The sequence below is a fragment of the Ambystoma mexicanum genome, chromosome 3q, assembly GCF_040938575.1.
Source record: "Ambystoma mexicanum isolate Mex_15411 chromosome 3q, UKY_AmexF1_1, whole genome shotgun sequence".
NCBI classification, from domain to species: domain Eukaryota; kingdom Metazoa; phylum Chordata; class Amphibia; order Caudata; family Ambystomatidae; genus Ambystoma; species Ambystoma mexicanum.
The window spans coordinates 1,267,106,788-1,267,124,424 of NC_090926.1; the positions used below are offsets into that span (position 1 = coordinate 1,267,106,788).

General features: G+C 53.0%; 1 protein-coding gene and 1 long non-coding RNA gene across 2 annotated transcripts in view; both read left to right on the plus strand.

The window, feature by feature from the left end:
* Window positions 1–4,781: 4,781 nt before the first annotated feature.
* LOC138581989 (uncharacterized) overlaps window positions 4,782–17,637 on the plus strand; it is a 246,759-nt gene continuing 233,903 nt past the window's right edge. Inside the window, exon 1 of the long non-coding RNA XR_011304923.1 lies at window positions 4,782–4,853. This is a non-coding gene — a long non-coding RNA (uncharacterized lncRNA). The remainder of the gene's footprint in view (window positions 4,854–17,637) is intronic.
* IER2 (immediate early response 2) lies at window positions 10,082–11,763 on the plus strand. The gene has a single exon (XM_069604308.1). The coding sequence runs from the start codon at window positions 10,167–10,169 to the stop codon at window positions 10,884–10,886; it is 720 nt and encodes a 239-aa protein (XP_069460409.1). The 5' UTR covers window positions 10,082–10,166; the 3' UTR covers window positions 10,887–11,763.

Sequence of the window (17,637 nt, forward strand, 5' to 3'; positions counted from 1 at the left end):
TGCAAGGGCGATGTTAAGCACTGAAGGTCAGTAGGACTCTCGGGAGCAAGCAAGCTGTTAGTTGTTATCCCTGAGAGCTGGAATTGCTTACCGGAATGTTCCTGGCAGTGGGGGGGCTCTCTTTGTTCTCCGGAGTCAGTCAATCCTGAGGAGGGCTTTGGCTCTGAGCACAGGCGTTCTTGGGCAGGTTGGGCACTCTTCAAGCAGTTGAGCCTTCCCTCGTGGTGTGTACCGTCTTGGATGTTTTTTGTCATGGCCACCCGCTTCCCTTCGTCAGGTTCCGGTACTCCTGTATCTCCATCTGACTCCAGCGACTGACTGTGTGCCGGACACCGGCGCTCCGTGCCTGGGATAGGTTAATATAGATTTCTTAAAGTGCCAGTCACTTTCCCCAGTGAATTTCTCGGGCTCACTGCGCTTCACCGAAAAAGGCAGGCTAGCTTTAGACCAACCTCTTGAGGGATTTTATCTTTAAAAGAAGGGTCTCCCACTATTTCTTTGATCCCTCTCGGACTTCAAACGATAAGACGATTTTGTTGGACCCTGCTGGGGGAGCAGTCCTTTCCAAAGTCCCCCAGCTTTAAGGTGGAGGCAGGTGTTACAAGACATAGGCAAGCTCTTCTGTACCCCAACCAACCCACTGGGGATGAACTGTTGCTGACAACATCAACGTGACTTCTAAGAAAATTAGCTCTGACCTTAAATTGGTAGTAGACTCCCGTGCACCTTTGAAAGTTAAAAAAATATCATCTGAAAGGAAACCTACCAATCCTTGGTTTTCTCCTGAACTTCAATCTTTGAAAGCTGCCTCCCTTAAGTTATTTTATATTTGGAAAATCAATCAATCTCCTATAACATTATCCAATTATAAAGTCGCTGCTCATAACTATAAAAGAGCGATCACTGAAGCCAAGAAATCCTATCTGGATACTAGAATCCTACAGGCTTCCTCAAATTCTAAAGAATTATTCAAAATTCTTAAAGAACAAGAGACTGTTCCAGAACCTGCAGTGTCAACAATCACAAAAAATGACAACTGGTGTTTCAATATTCAGAATGCCATGGCTAATTAACTCAATGGTACTCGAGAATCTATAGCCACAAAAAAAAGTGCTCTCGACACACAGGGCACTCACGTGGTCAATAACATCTTTAACATCTTTATCAGGGATCCAAACGTCCCTATCTTTGACTTTGTTCCCATATCAGAGGTTGAGCTTACCGCCATTATCGACGAACTCAAAGCTACCAATTGTACAGGGGATCCTTGTGCCTCTACCATCATTAAAAATGCCCCCCTACGTTGGTACAGGCTATATGTAAATTCGTTAATGCTTCACTTCAGAGCTGTACGGTTCTTGATGACCTGAAACAAGCCTGGGTTACCCCATTATTGAAAAAACCTAGTTTAGATCAAGGAGTACCCACTAACTATAGGCCTATAACTAATACTCCTTTCCTACTAAAGATACTGGATTGAGTTGCCTATACTCAGTTGGCTCAACACCTTAGCTCATACCCTATTCTCAATGCGTTCCAGTCAGGGTTTAGACAAGGTTTCGGCACTGAAACCTCATTACTGGATCTCAAGTTACAACTGCTTCAAAGAATGGACAATCAAAAGACCTCTCTTCTCATCTCACTGGACCAATCGGCAGCGTTCGACCTTGTCGATCACAGCATATTGGCAGAAAGGCTTATGTCTGTAGCCAACTGCTCGCAGTCCGGCACTAATTGGCTACTCTCCTTTCTATCCAATAGATCCATCAGAGTATGCGCCCTCGATGCCAAAGCGCCTACTATTAAGATAAACTTTGGTGTCCCTCAAGGAGCCAGTCTGTCTCTGTGCATATATAATATCTTCATGACTCCCTTCTTTGCCCACCTTGCCCAGGAGGGTATTTTATTCTCCAACTATGCAGATGACACACAATGTGCCATCCCCCTCACTGGTCAACACAACCAGGACGAAAGAGAACTAAATCGCATATTCACAATCATCGAACATTGGATGATGCTGAATAATCTCGCCTTAAACCGAGGAAAGACAGAATTTATGGTTGTGGGTTCTGACAACCTCTTGTCTAAATTAGACCCAGCGTATAAACATTTTCAACTGGGAGATGCTCTAATACCCACGCTCCCTAAAGTTAAGATCTTAGGGGTGGTGTTGGACCAATCACTTACCATGTATTCCTATGTGGCTAGTACGGTCTCCTCGGCCACCTACTATATTAAACTGTTATCCCATATGCGATAATTTCTCAATCTAACGCAGAATCCATTGCTCGTGCCATCATAGGATCTAAATTGAATTATTGTTGCAGCCTCTTAGCAGGCGCTAGCAAAAAAAAACATGAATTGCCTTCAGGTGGTGCAGAACGGTGCGGTCAGAGTTATCGCTGGTCTGGCCCATAGAGCACATGTGTCTGAGGCGTGCCGCGCGTTGCATTGGTTACCCGTGGATGCGCGCATCACCTTCAGACTCATGGTTATTACCTTTAAATGTCTCAAGGGCACTATGCCCACCTACCTTCAAAGATATATAGGAGAGGCGCCTCGATGCATTATGGGCTGCAAGCGCGCTTGATAAATGCAAATAAAGAAAAAAATTAAATAAATAAATAAAACCTAATTGCAGAAATCTTCGCTCCAACAATCAGAACCTGCTTCATCAGTCCAAAGTTCAAACCAAAAGAGCCCAATGGGGTGCCTTTGCCTTTGTGGCACCAGCTATCTGGAACACCCTACCACTGCAGTTGAGACTCTCTGTAGCCCTGAGCAATTTCAAGAAGGACTTAAAAACGTTTCTTTTCAAATAGTAGTCTATGATCCTTAATTTCTCCATCTGCTTTCGGATCGACTAATTTTGCTTGATCGGTCTTGTTTGTCTGCGCCCTCACACCCATGGGCTTATGGCTGCGCAATAGAAATGTAATAAACATAAACAAACAAGGCCTGCATCTCATCCAGCCACACTTGTACCCAGGACTTCACCGTGTTGCAGGACCCCTGGAGGTGTGTGCCAGCCTACCCCAAGTTTGGGAGACTGAGAAGAGGAACAATTTTGTTCCAGAGACCCTGGAGTGGGACTCACCAGCTCCTGAGAGGCAAGAAAGCCAGGATCCCTACTATTTCACCATAGAACTGATGTGAGCCGTGATTCAAGCATGTTTGACCCAGTTTGAGCCACCAGGATCCTCTGGAACCGCCTTTGGATAATAGCTGAACTTGGAACCGCTGTCCTGCACATTCGAACAGGTTTACTGCTGCACCGCAACATCTGAACGTGTGCTATTGCCTCGGCTCGAACAAAGAAGTACTTCTGCAGCTGCACTGCTCGAACCGATTTTCGAACATCCAGCTTCATCACTGAAGGAGTAACTGATTGAATTGATACTGGTGTTCTTGCCAAACTGCGTCCTTCGAGACCCTGCATTGTTCAACTCACCTGCACATCCCCTCATCATTCAATCTGTCTTTGAATCAACATTTTCAAACCAAATCCAAAGACGACCACGATCCGCATCGCTTGAGTAACGTTTCAAAATGCAGCTGTCTTCAGTTCAACCAGGCTTTGACATCTGGTTGCCGTTGGACCTCTGCGACTGACGCCTTTGAACGGCCAAACGCACAAAGAAGCGGGATTTGCCATTGTCGAAACGGCAGGACACTGCAAAGAAATTGACCGATAGCTGAACCCCATGGTCCATTTTGGGCGCTAGGCAGGCTAGGCCACATTAATCCTTTTTTGCAACTCAAAATGTTTTTTTTATTGCCTTGTCTCATTGCACAGAGGGCTATATCTTGTACATGGTGTGTTTAATTAAAGTATATATATTTTCCTAGAACCTTGATTGGACATTCCTTTATTTTGAACTGTTATACTTTGCTACTATTTCACATTAATACCTATCTTGAGAGTATAGTCTTCCCTGGCCCGCGTTACCACAAAAGGCGAAGGAGGTAGCTTTTGGTTTGTGAAGTGTGAGGGCTGAGTATGCACTTGACTCAGCCTTGTACTCATGCAGGGCAGAAGTCAATTCGTCACAGCAGGTGAGAGCCCATTGAAGTGTATGGGCATGTAGCGGGCTTGGCGGGTGAGTGCAATCATTGCAAGGTGGGTGACACCTTCCAAAACTGAGTGAGGTGAATGGTAGGGTTTTGGGAGCAGGAATGGATGACTGAGACGAGGCGGGAAGCCAGACTGTAGAGCAGGGCACAGTGATCAGGAAGGGCTGGTGGCTGAAAGGCTAAGTATTGGGTGGAGAGGTTAGAAAGGAGCGAGCGTGGCACAAAAGCCCAACTGGGGAAAGCAGGGTGGCAACAGCGAAGGAAACTGGCGCTTAGGGGTGGCGAGTGAGATAATGTGGCAGGAAAGGGTGGGCCAGGAAGGGCTGAGGGGAGCTGCAGGAGTGACGGGAAACGGGAGGCCGAGACAGGAAGAGCGAGGCTGAAGGGGCGGGGGCGTCGCTGCAGCAGCCGAGGCCTTCCCTCCCATTGTTGGCTGCCACAGAGGGAAGCAGTGTTGTGCTGGAGCCGTGGGGGCGCCCCCAGTGCCGCAGCCTCCTCCTCACACGTGAAAGGCATCATTCACGGCCTGCAACCCGAGCCCCTGGTCCCCTCTGCCTGAGGTGCACCTGGCAGAGGAAGTGAGGGGGGGTGGGGGCTGGCAGCGAGTTCAGGCACAGCCTCCCGCACCATCTGTCGCCCCTGTGCCGGCCGGGCCCAGCCCAGCCTCTGACTGCACGCTGGGGGAGGGGCGCCGCCTGTGTGGGTGGCAGGATGTGGCTGCCTGTGTGCAGTGGGGGAAGGGCGCTCTGGCTGGGAGGTCACGGATATCCGTGCAGAGGGTGAGGCTGAGGCTGAGGCGGCGAGGGAGGCTTGCGAGCCTGCTCAGACTGCAGTGTTTGTGTGTCTGCTGTGTGACATGGACTTGTGTTCTTCGGGGTACATGCTGTGGGTATTGTGTCTGCGTACTCTGATGTGCCGCCCAATAAAATGCAAGCTACATTATTGGCATAACAGAGACATATTGCCGTGGTACATATATAGGAAGGATATATACATTAACATGTTTTCCGGTTGTGAACATTTGGTTTTTCAGCTTTTCTAAAAATCCCCATTGTGTTATGCCATGTGACGTGCAGAGATGTTGCTGTTCTCCCTTGCTTGTGCGGGTGCATAGCTGTGCTGCTGCCAGGGGTTCAGCAAAGGGTGAGGGGGCATGTGTGTGTACTGTATACACACATGCCCCACATGTATACACAGTGACTGTACAATAATACACAGTGATTTATTGGCATGGCTAAAAAAAAGACAGTACTGCAAAACCTGAACAAAACAATGTCTATACAAAATGTGCTGACCGCTGTTATACAGAGGGGGGGGGGGGTGTTTTATTTGTTGGGACGCCCACCGCTAGGCGGTCTAGGAGTGTGCGCGTTTCATGCTGCTAATTATTCTGCCGCCTTTCTGCTTCACTTAAAATAATGTGCATGTTCTGTTCATTTAAATGTGTGAAGTCTGCGATCTTTTCAAGGTCTCAAATCGCTCAGCAATGGGGCGGGCGTGAAGGGGTGGGGGGGTGCGTCTCTGGATTGGGAGTCTAACCCTGGGGGAGGAGATGCGTAGCGTGCGTGTGTGAGGCTGGACCAGGAGTGGCAGCGGTGCTTGTGTGTGTGTGTGTTTGTGTATAGGACGGGCAGCACACGCTCACGTCGTGTCCCATAATTATTGCATTTGACAGTGAAACGGGTCCAAAGTGCAGTGATCCCAGACATGGCTTCCGGCCCCGGGCCGCCTTTCACAGGCTCCTGTGTGCGGCTTTAGCTCGATTTGTGGTGCCATTTTACGTCAGTGGCCAGCCTGGCGCTGGGAACTCCCTGAGCCGTGTAACCCGAGCCCGCCAGTGTGAACCTCCCGGGAACACAGTGCGGCTAGGAGCAGGGCCTCGGAGGGGGGCTAATAGCACAAGCTGGGGGAGAGGGGGCCTCCCAACACAAGGCCTCAGAGGGGCTGGAGGGAGCCTCACAACACACGGCATGGGGAGGGAGAGCTTCTCTACACTAGGCCTCAGGCGGGGGCTTGTAACGTGAGAGGGGGAATGGGGCTTCACTACACTGGGCCCCAGGTGAGGGCTCTACATACAATACAGGGCCTCAGAGGGGGCTACCCGACCGACAAATGACTACAATACAGGGCCTCGGAGAGGGGCTTTTCAATTCAGGGCCTCGGAGGGCGCTTCACAGCACAGTTACAGAGGTGGCTTTAGAACGTATGCCTTCAGAGGAAGCTTCACGGCAAGGCCGCAGAGGGCTTACAGAGCCCCAGGGGTTGGGGTACAACGGTTGGATTTACAACACAGGCCCGGAAATGGCTTTATGTAGCAGCCTGGTCTTGGAGTTATGCGATTAGGCTGATGTCATAGCGGGCGATCCCCTATTGGCCACCCCCACCTCTTGTAGCCACAGTATGTCATAATTACATCACGCAATAACCACAGCCAACTTTGTTAAGTATTTGGAAAACAAGGCCACAGTTTTATTTTGGAGCAACATAAAAATGGGACGGTTCCAGCCACATACTAAAGAATTACATGCATAGGGTTACCCGTGTCGTACCCTGTCTGCCAGAGGCATAAGTGGACATACACTTCTGGTTGTGCTGCCAGTCAGCATAAGCGGACATACGCTTCTGGTTGTACTGCCAGTCAGCATAAGTGGACATACGCTTCTGGTTGTACTGCCAGTCAGCATAAGCGGACATACGCTTCTGGTTATACTGCCAGTCTGGTTGTACTGCCAGTCAGCATAAGCGGACATACGCTTCTGGTTGTACTGCCAGTCTGGTTGTACTGCCAGTCAGCATAAGTGGACATACGCTTCTGGTTGTGCTGCCAGTCAGCATAAGCGGACATACGCTTCTGGTTGTACTGCCAGTCAGTAAACATTTTCGGAACCAGTGACAAGATCTGCTGTAGCTGAGTACCCTGCAGGGGAGTCAGTGCCCGTCGCTTGAATTTGGCTCGAGCCCGGTCATTCCTGAACCGCTCACAGCCGAAGCTGTAGCATCAAAAACCCTCACTAGCTAGGACCGCCCGACACTCCGGGAAGCGGCAGAGCGCTTTACATGTAAGGGACCAAATGTTCTGGAGTAACATAATTATGTGTAATGCTAGAAGTTCCCTATGGGTGACAAGTCCCTTCTGAGTCAGTGCATATAATGGGTGTATTTGTAGAGCACACTTTTACCCCCTGAGGGGCATCTTCTCGCTATTGACAGATAACAGATGTTAGTTGTTGCCCAACGTAATGGTACTCATTTTATCAACCTCGAAAGGATGAAGGTCTGAGTGGAACTGCCAGGAATCAAAGCTGTGACCATAAGGTCAAATACAGGCCCCTGCAGTCGGTGCATTAGTCCACTGAGACCCAGACCCGGCTCATATGAAAGGGCACACCATTCTGCTCTAATTGTTTCAATTACGGGGTTCGACAACTACCAGAATGAGCGAGAATAGGTTTATGCATGCCCCTCTGTGCTGCACTAGCCTCCCATTTCACAACTAAAACACAGCACATCCTATCCTCACTCTCCTCTACCCCCTCTCTACTTCCCCACGTGCTCTCAGTACTCCGTTGGCCGCCCTCTCTCCCATCCTTGTGCATCGCACCGGATGAGGTCTCTAAAGTTGTCCGCTCTATGAAAGTCTCCTCCAAACAGGTGCTCCCCTGCTCCTCCAGAACTATTAAGGACAAAATATGTTATCTCTCGCTCCTGCCTTGGCTGACTTCTGTAGCCATTCCTTTGTCACTGGCTCCTTTCCACTACCCCTCAAGCACTCCCTGGTGAACCCTCTTCTAAAAAAGCTGTCTGCCGACCCTTCCTGCCCAGCTAACTACCGCCCTATCTCCACTACTCCCTTCCTGGGCAAACTCTTGGAGAAGTTGGTCATCTCCCAATTTATCGACCACACTGAATCTGTTGGCTGCCTCCATGACTATCAGTCTGGCTTCAGAGCATCCAGGGGCACGTTAACAGCTCTCTTGGACACCCGTGAAGACCTGCTCTCAAATCTTGATTCCAACTCTCCTTCTGTTCTCCTTGATCTGGATTGGCTGACTTCCTTCCTATCGAATTGACCTTCCCAGGTGCAACTGAATCCTTTCCTCTCCTACACCTCACTCTCTACCAGCAATGTTCCTCGGGGCTCTGTCCTATTGTTGTGGCTCTTCTACATCTACCTTTGCCCTCTGGCCCACTTGATCTCCTTCTTTCCTAACTTCCAATGGTATGCTGATGAGACACAGCTCTCCTTCAAGCTTCCTTCCACTACCTCCTCTTCTTTCTCTCTCATTCCTGATTGTCTGACTGCTATTCCGGCATGGTGCATGGCTAATGATCTGTCTTAATACCAGTAAGACTGAGATCCTTCTCATTGGGACCCCAGCTCCATGTTTCCCTCTCACTCTCTCTGGCCGCCCTCCTTGGGCCCTCTCCCCTCACCATTCTGTGAGACCACAAACATTGGTGTCACCTTCGACTCCTCTCTCTCCCTTCACAGACCTTGCCAAGAAAGCCCACTTTCAGCTTCATCTCCTCATAGGCACTTCCCGCCGAAATTCAATGACTCCAGAGCTCTGGTCCTCTCTAGGCAGGAGTACTGCAACAGCCGCTTCCTCTTTCCTCCCGTCACCCCATCATCTAATCCAGAATAGGACTGCGAGCCTTATCCTTGGCCTCAAGCCCAGGGACTGCATTTCTCCAGCCCTTAAATCTCTCTGGTGGCTGTGAATATCAACTTCAAGACCCTCTGCATCATACACGAGGCTTTCTGGGGGCTCCAACTTTCTGCAAATGAGACGTTTTTCTGGCAACGTCTCAAGACTCTGCTTTTCTCTACTTTCTTCCCTTTCGTCCCCCCTTGCTAATGTACCCATCTGCCACAGCGACAAGCAGCCTGTTTCCTTATGAGTCTTACAGATCCTCCTTGACCAGTCTATAACAGCACCCCCCCCCTCAAACCATCACTGCCCTTCCCTGACTAGCCTGGTTGGTCACCCCTCCAGAGTTTCTCCTCGCACTTAGATGGTGGTCCACACCCTGCATCCCCTGGCACTTAACCTCTCACCCAGACCTCCAGCCCTTGCCTAGCACCCCCCCTGCTTTGTATGCAGTTCCCCCACTCCCTCTTCTCTTTACTGCACTTGTAGGATCCGAATGTCACAAGGCCTAGTACGAACGTTATTGTTATTCTTCCCCCCTGCCTCCCCTCCTGTGCTTGGAAACACCATTTGATATATCGGCGCTTTATAAACATGTCATAAAAAGAACATAATTTACAGTGATTGTATCCCAGGTTATTGATTTGCCAATATTTGTGTAAATCCGTCGTATAAAGTAGACTGTGTTGTGTTCTATTGCGTGGTAGCAGTGCTCCTAGAACGCCCACCCCTGCGTGGGCTAGGCGTCCTCTTCTGTTGTGACTACACTCTGCCCAGCACTGTTGTACAAACTGCGCATGCGCCACTGTATCCCTCCATTGACCCGAGAAAGTGCGCTTCACCCTCTGCCCTTATATGGAAACTGGAAGCGCCGTCGCCGATGGCTCGCGCGCACTGGCGGGGGCCGCGCCCCCTTACGTAAAAGGTTCCTAAATAGTCATGGAAACAACAAGGAGGTACGCGCGTCCTCGGCCACGTCACGTGAGCTGTGCGAGGCGCCGGCCCGCTACGAGACCTGGAAGAAACCATGTGTTGCCAACCGTAGCCGCATTTTGTTTATATAACCCCCCGCCCCCTATGTATTGACTTGAGTCTGCCCTCTCTCAAGGGTCGATGTTTTAGTGTTTTATTCAATGTTTATCTGAAGAAATTCCACACCCGTGCATCGATAATCCATGTTTGCACGATCAGGACGCCCCCGTGGTTGTTTGTAACATTCCGAGCCAAGTCACCTCGTCACAAAATGTCCGCTGGGGAAAGGCGTCGGCGCGCGACACCGGATGCGGGAGCGCGCGCACGGGAAGCCCCTCCCCGCAGCCCTTGCGTCAGAGGTAAGTATAAAAGCAACGCGTCGCCCCGTGCGCGGGCAGAATTCAAAGCTGTCTTTCACAGAGCGTTGTGCAGGTTAAAATTCCTCCGAAGTAACGCTCAGCCCGAACCATGGAGGTGCAGAAGGAAGCACAGCGCATCATGACCCTGTCCGTGTGGAAGATGTACCACTCCAGGGTCCAGCGGGGCGGCATGCGGCTCCACCGAAGCCTGCAGCTCTCCTTGGTCATGCGCAGCGCCCGAGAGCTGTACCTCTCGGCGAGGTTGGAAGACGACGAAGAGTCGGATGAAAATTGCGCCCCTGCGCCCCCCATAGAGGCGCCGACGGGCGCGAGCCCAGTCCCGGAAGAGGGCCACGCATGCGCCGTTGCCCCTGCGGCGTTCCAGCTGCGCGAGGACGCCGCGCAGCCCGAAGCCTTCGCACGGCGCGAGGAGCCTGCGCGCGTGCTGCCCGCGGCGACGGAGAAGGAGCAGGGCGCATGCGCAGACTCCCAAGACGAAGGCGCGGAAGCGGTCGCCATGGAGGAGGAAGAGGACTCGGCGCCCGCCGCCCCACTGCGCGCAGCCCGGCCCAGCCGCAAACGCCGCAGCTGCACCCTGAGCCGCCGGGGCGCGGCGGAGGAGGCCGAACTGGTGCCCCTGAAGAAGGCCCGCCTGGGAGACAGCCGCGAGGCGGCGCCCCCGCAGCCGCAAGAGGGGGCCTTCCCCAGCCTGGCCAAGGTCCTGCAAAGCGGCATCGGTGCGGTGCTGGGCGCCAGCCCGCCGGACAGCTGCCGCGGAGGGGGCGGCGGCGGCTTCAGTATCGTGGTGCGGGCGCTGGTAGCGTTCTGAGGCTGCCCGGGTTGGAGAGCGAGCCAGGCCTTCATCCGCCCGCCAGGGGATGAGCGCTGAAACGGGGCGAGAAGCCGCTGCCAGAGCCGAGTCTGGCTTCCAGACACCAGCCGCCCCGGGAGTGGGGCCCGCAGCCGCCAGGGAGCCCGCCACCTGCTCCGCCAGAAGAGGCGCTGCGAGCCCGAACACAGGGGCCTCTAGCGACATTACACGCCGCCCGGACCGGGCCCCGCAGAGAGGGGGCCGTGGACGATTCAAGGAGGCCCAGGGACTGGTGCCATCTCTGCCGGCCCGGAGCCGCACCGCCTGGCAGAGGGACACTGACACTGGGGGAGAAGCCGGGGGCTGCCCGTGGACTCTCAAGGGGCACCCGGGCCATCCTGGGGGGGGTGCCCCGGACTGACCTGAGAAGCGAACGTCATGCAAGAGTAGCTGCTGTGACTGAGGGGGGCTGCTTGCTACACGTGATATCTGGGGGGGGTGTAGAGACATGGCTCCATGCGCCTAGCCCAGGAAGGGGGCGCGTGACTGACTCTCGCCTTGGCGCCCGGAGCTTCCTGCTGGGCCGGTCTGACTCATGGGACTCATGGGAGGGGGAGGGCGGGGGCCCTGCAGAGGAGGCGGCCGGCCTGACTCACCGCTGCCGGGCGTGATGCAATCCTCGGCTAGGGAGCGGGGGCCGAGCCTCCCCGCCTGTACTTGCCTCCCGTGTGGGGGGTGCTGCTCCACGCTGACCATGTTCTATATATATTTCCAGGTGCCATTTTCATGTCTGTTCTCGAAGATTTCTTTGGGCGAGTGAATGTTGCCCCCGCACCGTACTTGTTTCCGAGTCATATACTTCTATTTTCCTGCAATAAAATCTATTTTTGCATTACTTCTGTGTTGGGAGTTGTTTTGATGGTGGGGGTCGCTGTTGCATGTTCATGCGTGTGTTGTGTTTACGCATACCAGCCTCTATTCTGTGTGCCACACACTGGGGGTGGGGGTGGAGGCGGTCTATTCTGGGCACAGTCCGAGTTCCTGAAGTACATGGCTCGGGTGTCCAAACATGGGGAGGGCTGAAATGTGTGCGCCTTGTGTATAGTGGCACTTAGTTGTGTGGCTCTTTTACGTTGAGTAATGCCGTTTCCCATCGCTCAATTTTATCAGATCTAGGATTACACACGTTATTTTTAACTTACTGCATGGGGGAGGGGGTATTGTTACTAGTACCTACACTTATGGTATCGGATTAATATTGAATTCCTCTCAAGGGTTAACTAAACATCTGCACCAATGCCCTATAAGCGCCCGAAAACATGCCATGCGTTGGTGGTTCGAAGCCGCATGCCCTGGCGGGGAGGAGGGCCAGTGGCGTGTGGAGTTTATGATTATCCCCTAGCTATGGGGCGGCGACCACTGGTGGATATCGGATTTTCTATAGGGGTGGGGAATCGCTGCAATTCCATACGACCTTCTGGCCCACCCTGAACACTAAGAGGTGTGGGGTACCTTGGACTGCCGTGTAGTTTAATTTATATTCATGGCGGCTCCATGCTCTTCTTATCATAGTTCACGGATTCGTGAGATTCTCCCAATGGGGTGAGTTCGAGTGACAGGCTTGTGGGGGGCGGGAGGGGGGAATAAACGGAACTCTTGGCTGGGGGACAATGGTTGCATCGATCGTAGTTAGTCACGTGGGAAGTGCTAGAATGTAAGCGGATAAAAGGTTGGGGGCAAGCTAAACTTGGGTTGAGAGTAACTCCTAAGACTTCGGATTGTGAATGGTTGACTTCCTCGAAAATGGCACCGTGGAATACATTTCCTGTAAAAATAAAAAATGCCATGTGAATCATTCAATCCAGCCAAGCAAGTGCCAGAATGTCAGTTGTAAGGTCGCGAAAAGCTATTTCTAAAGAGCAAGTACTAAGATGTAACACTAAAAACAACTCTACCTCCACAATCTCCCTGAACTAGCTCTATTCTCTACCCTAACGCCTTTAAGCGCACGAACACGTATAACTCAATACACAACAGAAAATGAATGGCAACCTAAACACCCCCCCCCCGCTCACCACAAATGCCGCAGTTTTTGCCCTAACCCAAAAACTGCTCCAATCCTAAACTTGCCATCCCCTAACTGCAACCCTCCTGCTCACCACAAATTCCGTACCTTTTGCCCTAACCCAAAAACTGCTCCAATCCTAACCTTGCCATTCCCCGACTGCAACTCTCCTGCTCACCACAAATTCCGTACCTTTTGCCCTAACCCAAAAACTGAGCCAATCCTAACCTTGCCATTCCCCGACTGCAACTCTCCTGCTCACCACAAATTCCGTACCTTTTGCCCTAACCCAAAAACTGAGCCAATCCTAACCTTGCCATTCCCCGACTGCAACTCTCCTGCTCACCACAAATTCCGTAGTTTTTGCCCTAACCCAAAAACTGCTCCAATCCTAACCTTGCCATTCCCCGACTGCAACTCTCCTGCTCACCACAAATTCCGTAGTTTTTGCCCTAACCCAAAAACTGCTCCAATCCTAACCTTGCCATTCCCCGACTGCAACCCCTGCTCGCCACAAATTCCGTAGCTTTTGCCCCAACCCAAAAACTGCTCCAATTCCCCGACTGCAACTCTCCTGCTCACCACAAATTCCGTACCTTCTGCCCTAACCCAAAAACTGAGCCAATCCTAACCTTGCCATTCCCCGACTGCAACCCTCCTGCTCACCACAAATTCCGTAGCTTTTGCCCTAACCCAAAAACTGAGCCAATCCTAACCTTGCCATTCCCCGACTGCAACCCTCCTGCTCACCACAAATTCCGTAGCTTTTGCCCTAACTCAAAAACTGCTCCAATCCTAACCTTGCCATTCTCCGACTGCAACTCCTGCTCACCACAAATTCCGTACCTTTTGCCCTAACCCAAAAACTGAGCCAATCCTAACCTTGCCATTCCCCGACTGCTAACGCTTGTCATAATGCATTAACCCCCACCGCAACACGTACCCCGATACCTAATTTACCCCCCCACGCTGCATTTTTTTGTCTACTCGTTTTAGCTGCGTTTTTTGACTACCTCTTGTAGGGTGACTTTGATATTTGCACCATTTTTGTTCGCATCGTTTTCACTGGATACCCTAACGTCTCTCTCCCTTGCTGCTTGGTGGCAAATCGCGAGTTCAAGTTGGTGGGGTGGTCGTAAGGTGCTTGCAATACCCACCACGTCTGTCCTAATTAATTGTACCACCTTGGTTTGGATTAGGGCATGGCTCGCCTCCGGCAGGTGGTCGGGGCCGTCGGGCATTTCCAGAAGGAATTTTACGGCGTGTGATTTTTAATAAAAAAATATAAGCATTTAAAGCTCGTGTGGGGCTGGGCTCGTCTCCACAGCATTAAGTGAAATACAGCGGCAGTAGGGGATGCAGAAAGAGTGCCAGGCCCTCCCCCAACACGCACAAATATTGTGGCTGCTGCCACCCCCATCCTCCCTCGAGCAGTGATCGTACTCTGAAAGGTCTAAAACGGCAGCAGGGGAGGCAGAAAGTCAGGCTGGACACTGCTGGTGCTGTAGCGCATTGGGTTACCAGAGCTGTGGGTGTCGCCGCCCCCTGCAGAATTAAGTGCCCCGGGCACTGATACGCGGTCACGTTCGGGTGCAGAGAAGGCTCCTTCCCACTCCCGGGGTACTGGCACGGAATACTACTGCGCCATGAGTGTAGTTTGCTTGTCACTCTTACTAATTGCCAGATGAAGCGACTGCCCACGAGTAGAGAGCACGGTACACACTCTGACCAGGCCTGTGGATGTGTGTAGCCTCCTGCGGACTAAGCGCCCCAGCCAGTGCCACCCGAAGCGGTCACGTCCAGGTGCAGAGAACGCGCACAGTTACCCACTCCCGGGGTACTGGCACGGAATACTGCACCATCAGCGTAGCGTTTGCTGTTCCCCATCTTACTAATTGCCAGATGAAGCGACCACCCACGGGGATAGAGCACGGTACACACTGAAGTGGGCACAGATGAGGCCCCGGTCCCCGGGGCATATGGCTTCCTTGGGGGTTTACCCTCTGGGTTCCCACATCTCGTGCATGATTGGGGCTGCGTGCGGCCCCACCCCCCAGGAGGCAGTCTTGAGGGGATTCTCCTAATTGCCAGTAGCTTAGAGGGCTTCTCCTGTGCCACACCAGTAGAGTGGGAGGGGAAGTACATTGTAATGGGGTGCTGATCGCGCCACCTCATTACACACTGGGGTGTTTGCGCGGCTGTGGGTTGTGTATTGCCAGCCTCCGGCATCGGGTTGTGGGTATCTGGGGGGGGGGGGGTCAGATGTTCTCTCTCCACCTCATTGCACGGGCTTCACGCCCCCCCACCCCCACCTTGCTTGGGGTGGTGTCTGCAGGGTTTCCGCCTAATGGCCTGGTCTGCAGCAGAGAAGGCTCCCGTGTTAGCTCATTATACAGCCGGAGGAAGGTGGGGGCTGCGGCTGCAGGAAGAGGACAATGAAGCCCCCCTTCCTCTTCCCAGCCGCCCCCCGGCTGCAGGAAGGGCGCCGTGCCAGGAGGGATTACAGCCCTTCCTTCCCCCGCCGGGAGGGAGGGAGGCAGAGAAAGCGGCTCATTATCCCAGGCTCACTTGGCAGCCCGCGGCCCCGGGCACCTGCTGCCCCTCCCCCCCAACCCACGTCCCAGCCTGACCCAGCCGCCTCCTGCACCCGCAGCAGTACACACACGGTGGAGGCGAGTGCGGCAACAACCCGTGCTGTGTGCACGGGAGCGCACCGACACCCTGTGCTGTGTACATGGCAGCATGCGGGTGCACCGACACCCGTGCTGTGTGCACCCAGCCTTCATTACAGGGCTCGTGGATGCAGTGTGTGAGGGCACCAACACCCCGTGCTGTGTGCACGGCAGCATGCGAGTGCAACACAACTCTGCTGCGTGCACAGCAGCCTAAATTACAGGGATTGTAGATGCAGGGTGTGAGTGCACCGACACCCCGTACTGTGTATACGGCAGCATGCGAGTGCACCGACACCCTTGCTGTGTGCACGGCAGCCTTCATTACAGGGCTCGTGGATGCAGTGTGTGAGGGCACCAACACCCCGTGCTGTGTATACGGCAGCATGCGAGTGCACCGACACCCGTACTGTGTATACGGCAGCATGCGAGTGCACCGACACCCGTGCTGTGTGCACGGCAGCCTTCATTACAGGGCTCGTGGATGCAGTGTGTGAGGGCACCAACACCCCGTGCTGTGCACGGCAGCATGCGAGTGCAACAAAACTCTGCTGCGTGCACAGCAGCCTAAATTACACGGATTGTAGATACAGGGTGTGAGTGCACCGACACCCCGTACTGTGTACACGGCAGCATGTGAGCCCACCAACACTCCGTGCTGTGTACAGGGCAGCCTCCACCCATTACAGGGCTTATGGATGCAGCGTGAGCACACCAACACCCCACACTATGTGCACGGCAGCATGCTTGTGCAGACACCCCGTGCTGTGTGTGCAGCAGCATGCGAGTGCACCGAAACCCGTACTGTGTACACGGCAGCATGCGAGCGCACCTACACCTGTGCTGTGTACACAACACCCTAAATTACATGGCTTGTGGGTACAGCGTGCGAGCGCACCAACACTCCGCCCTGTGTTCACGGCAGCACAGCAGCCTAAATTACAGGGATTGTAGATACAGGGTGTGAGTGCACCGACACCCTGTACTGTGTACACGGCAGCATGCGAGTGCACCGACACCCGTGCTGTGTACACGGCAGCCTCCATTACAGGGCTTGTGGATGCAGCGTGAGTGCACCAACACCCCGTGCTGTGTGCACAGCAGCATGCAAGTGCACCAACCGCGCTGTGTACACAGGGAGTTCGTACTTGCAGCCACTACTTCCAGGGCGTTGTGTTAGGAGAGACTGGCGGGCCTGTCCACCCAGGGCAGGGGCCCATGGACAGTCATTGACATTGATTAGGCGCCAGTCCCCCCAGGCAGCATCAATCAATGGCGCCAGCAACTGGAAGGAAAAGGTAAGAGCTACTAGTGGTCTTGGTCTTGTAACAGAAAAGGTTGACCGGTCAGGGGTGGTACATGCGTAGGAGACGCATGGAGGGAGGCATCTGTAGACCCCGGATGGAACCGCCATCTGTAGACCCCGGTTCCAGATATGGTTCTTTGGACTAATTCCATCAGCAATAGTGGCCACTGGGCCAACGCTTTCACCTGACTTCCTGCATGGTCGAAGACTCTCGGAAGCCCTTACCGCCGCACCGCTTGTCGGTTCACGGTAAGCTTCTGTTCTCTGCTGCTTACTCTTTGCACCTGTTCTGACACCAATTGGTCACTAATAAGTTGCGCAAATCACCAATTAACTCTGGCGATCCCATTCCTCCTAAACTATCTGTCATTGAATCCCACAGATACCTCATGGACAGTGTTACATCCCTTCACCTCCATCCTGAAGAAGGCCATACCAGTCACCTACGTCCAGTCTTTGTACCCTGTGGCCGAAAACACTACAGTGTCGATCTATGACACAACTCCACCCCTTGCATACTTGTACACACCTGTTGTGTTTTTGTTCCCTATGACAATACCCATGGACCAACAGAGGTCCTGGGCTGACTGTATCCAAGAGGTCTTGTACCATCAGGAGGCTTGCACCCTCCACACTCTTGAGAGTGGTACCTAGTGGTACACCTACATATCACATGTACAACTGTCCGTCTGTCTGTTATTATGCTAACAATTGATATATATATCA

Coding starts and splice junctions, on each gene's coding strand:
- IER2 (XM_069604308.1), top strand. CDS start 10,167: ATGGAGGTGCAGAAGGAAGCACAGCGCATCATGACCCTGTCCGTGTGG.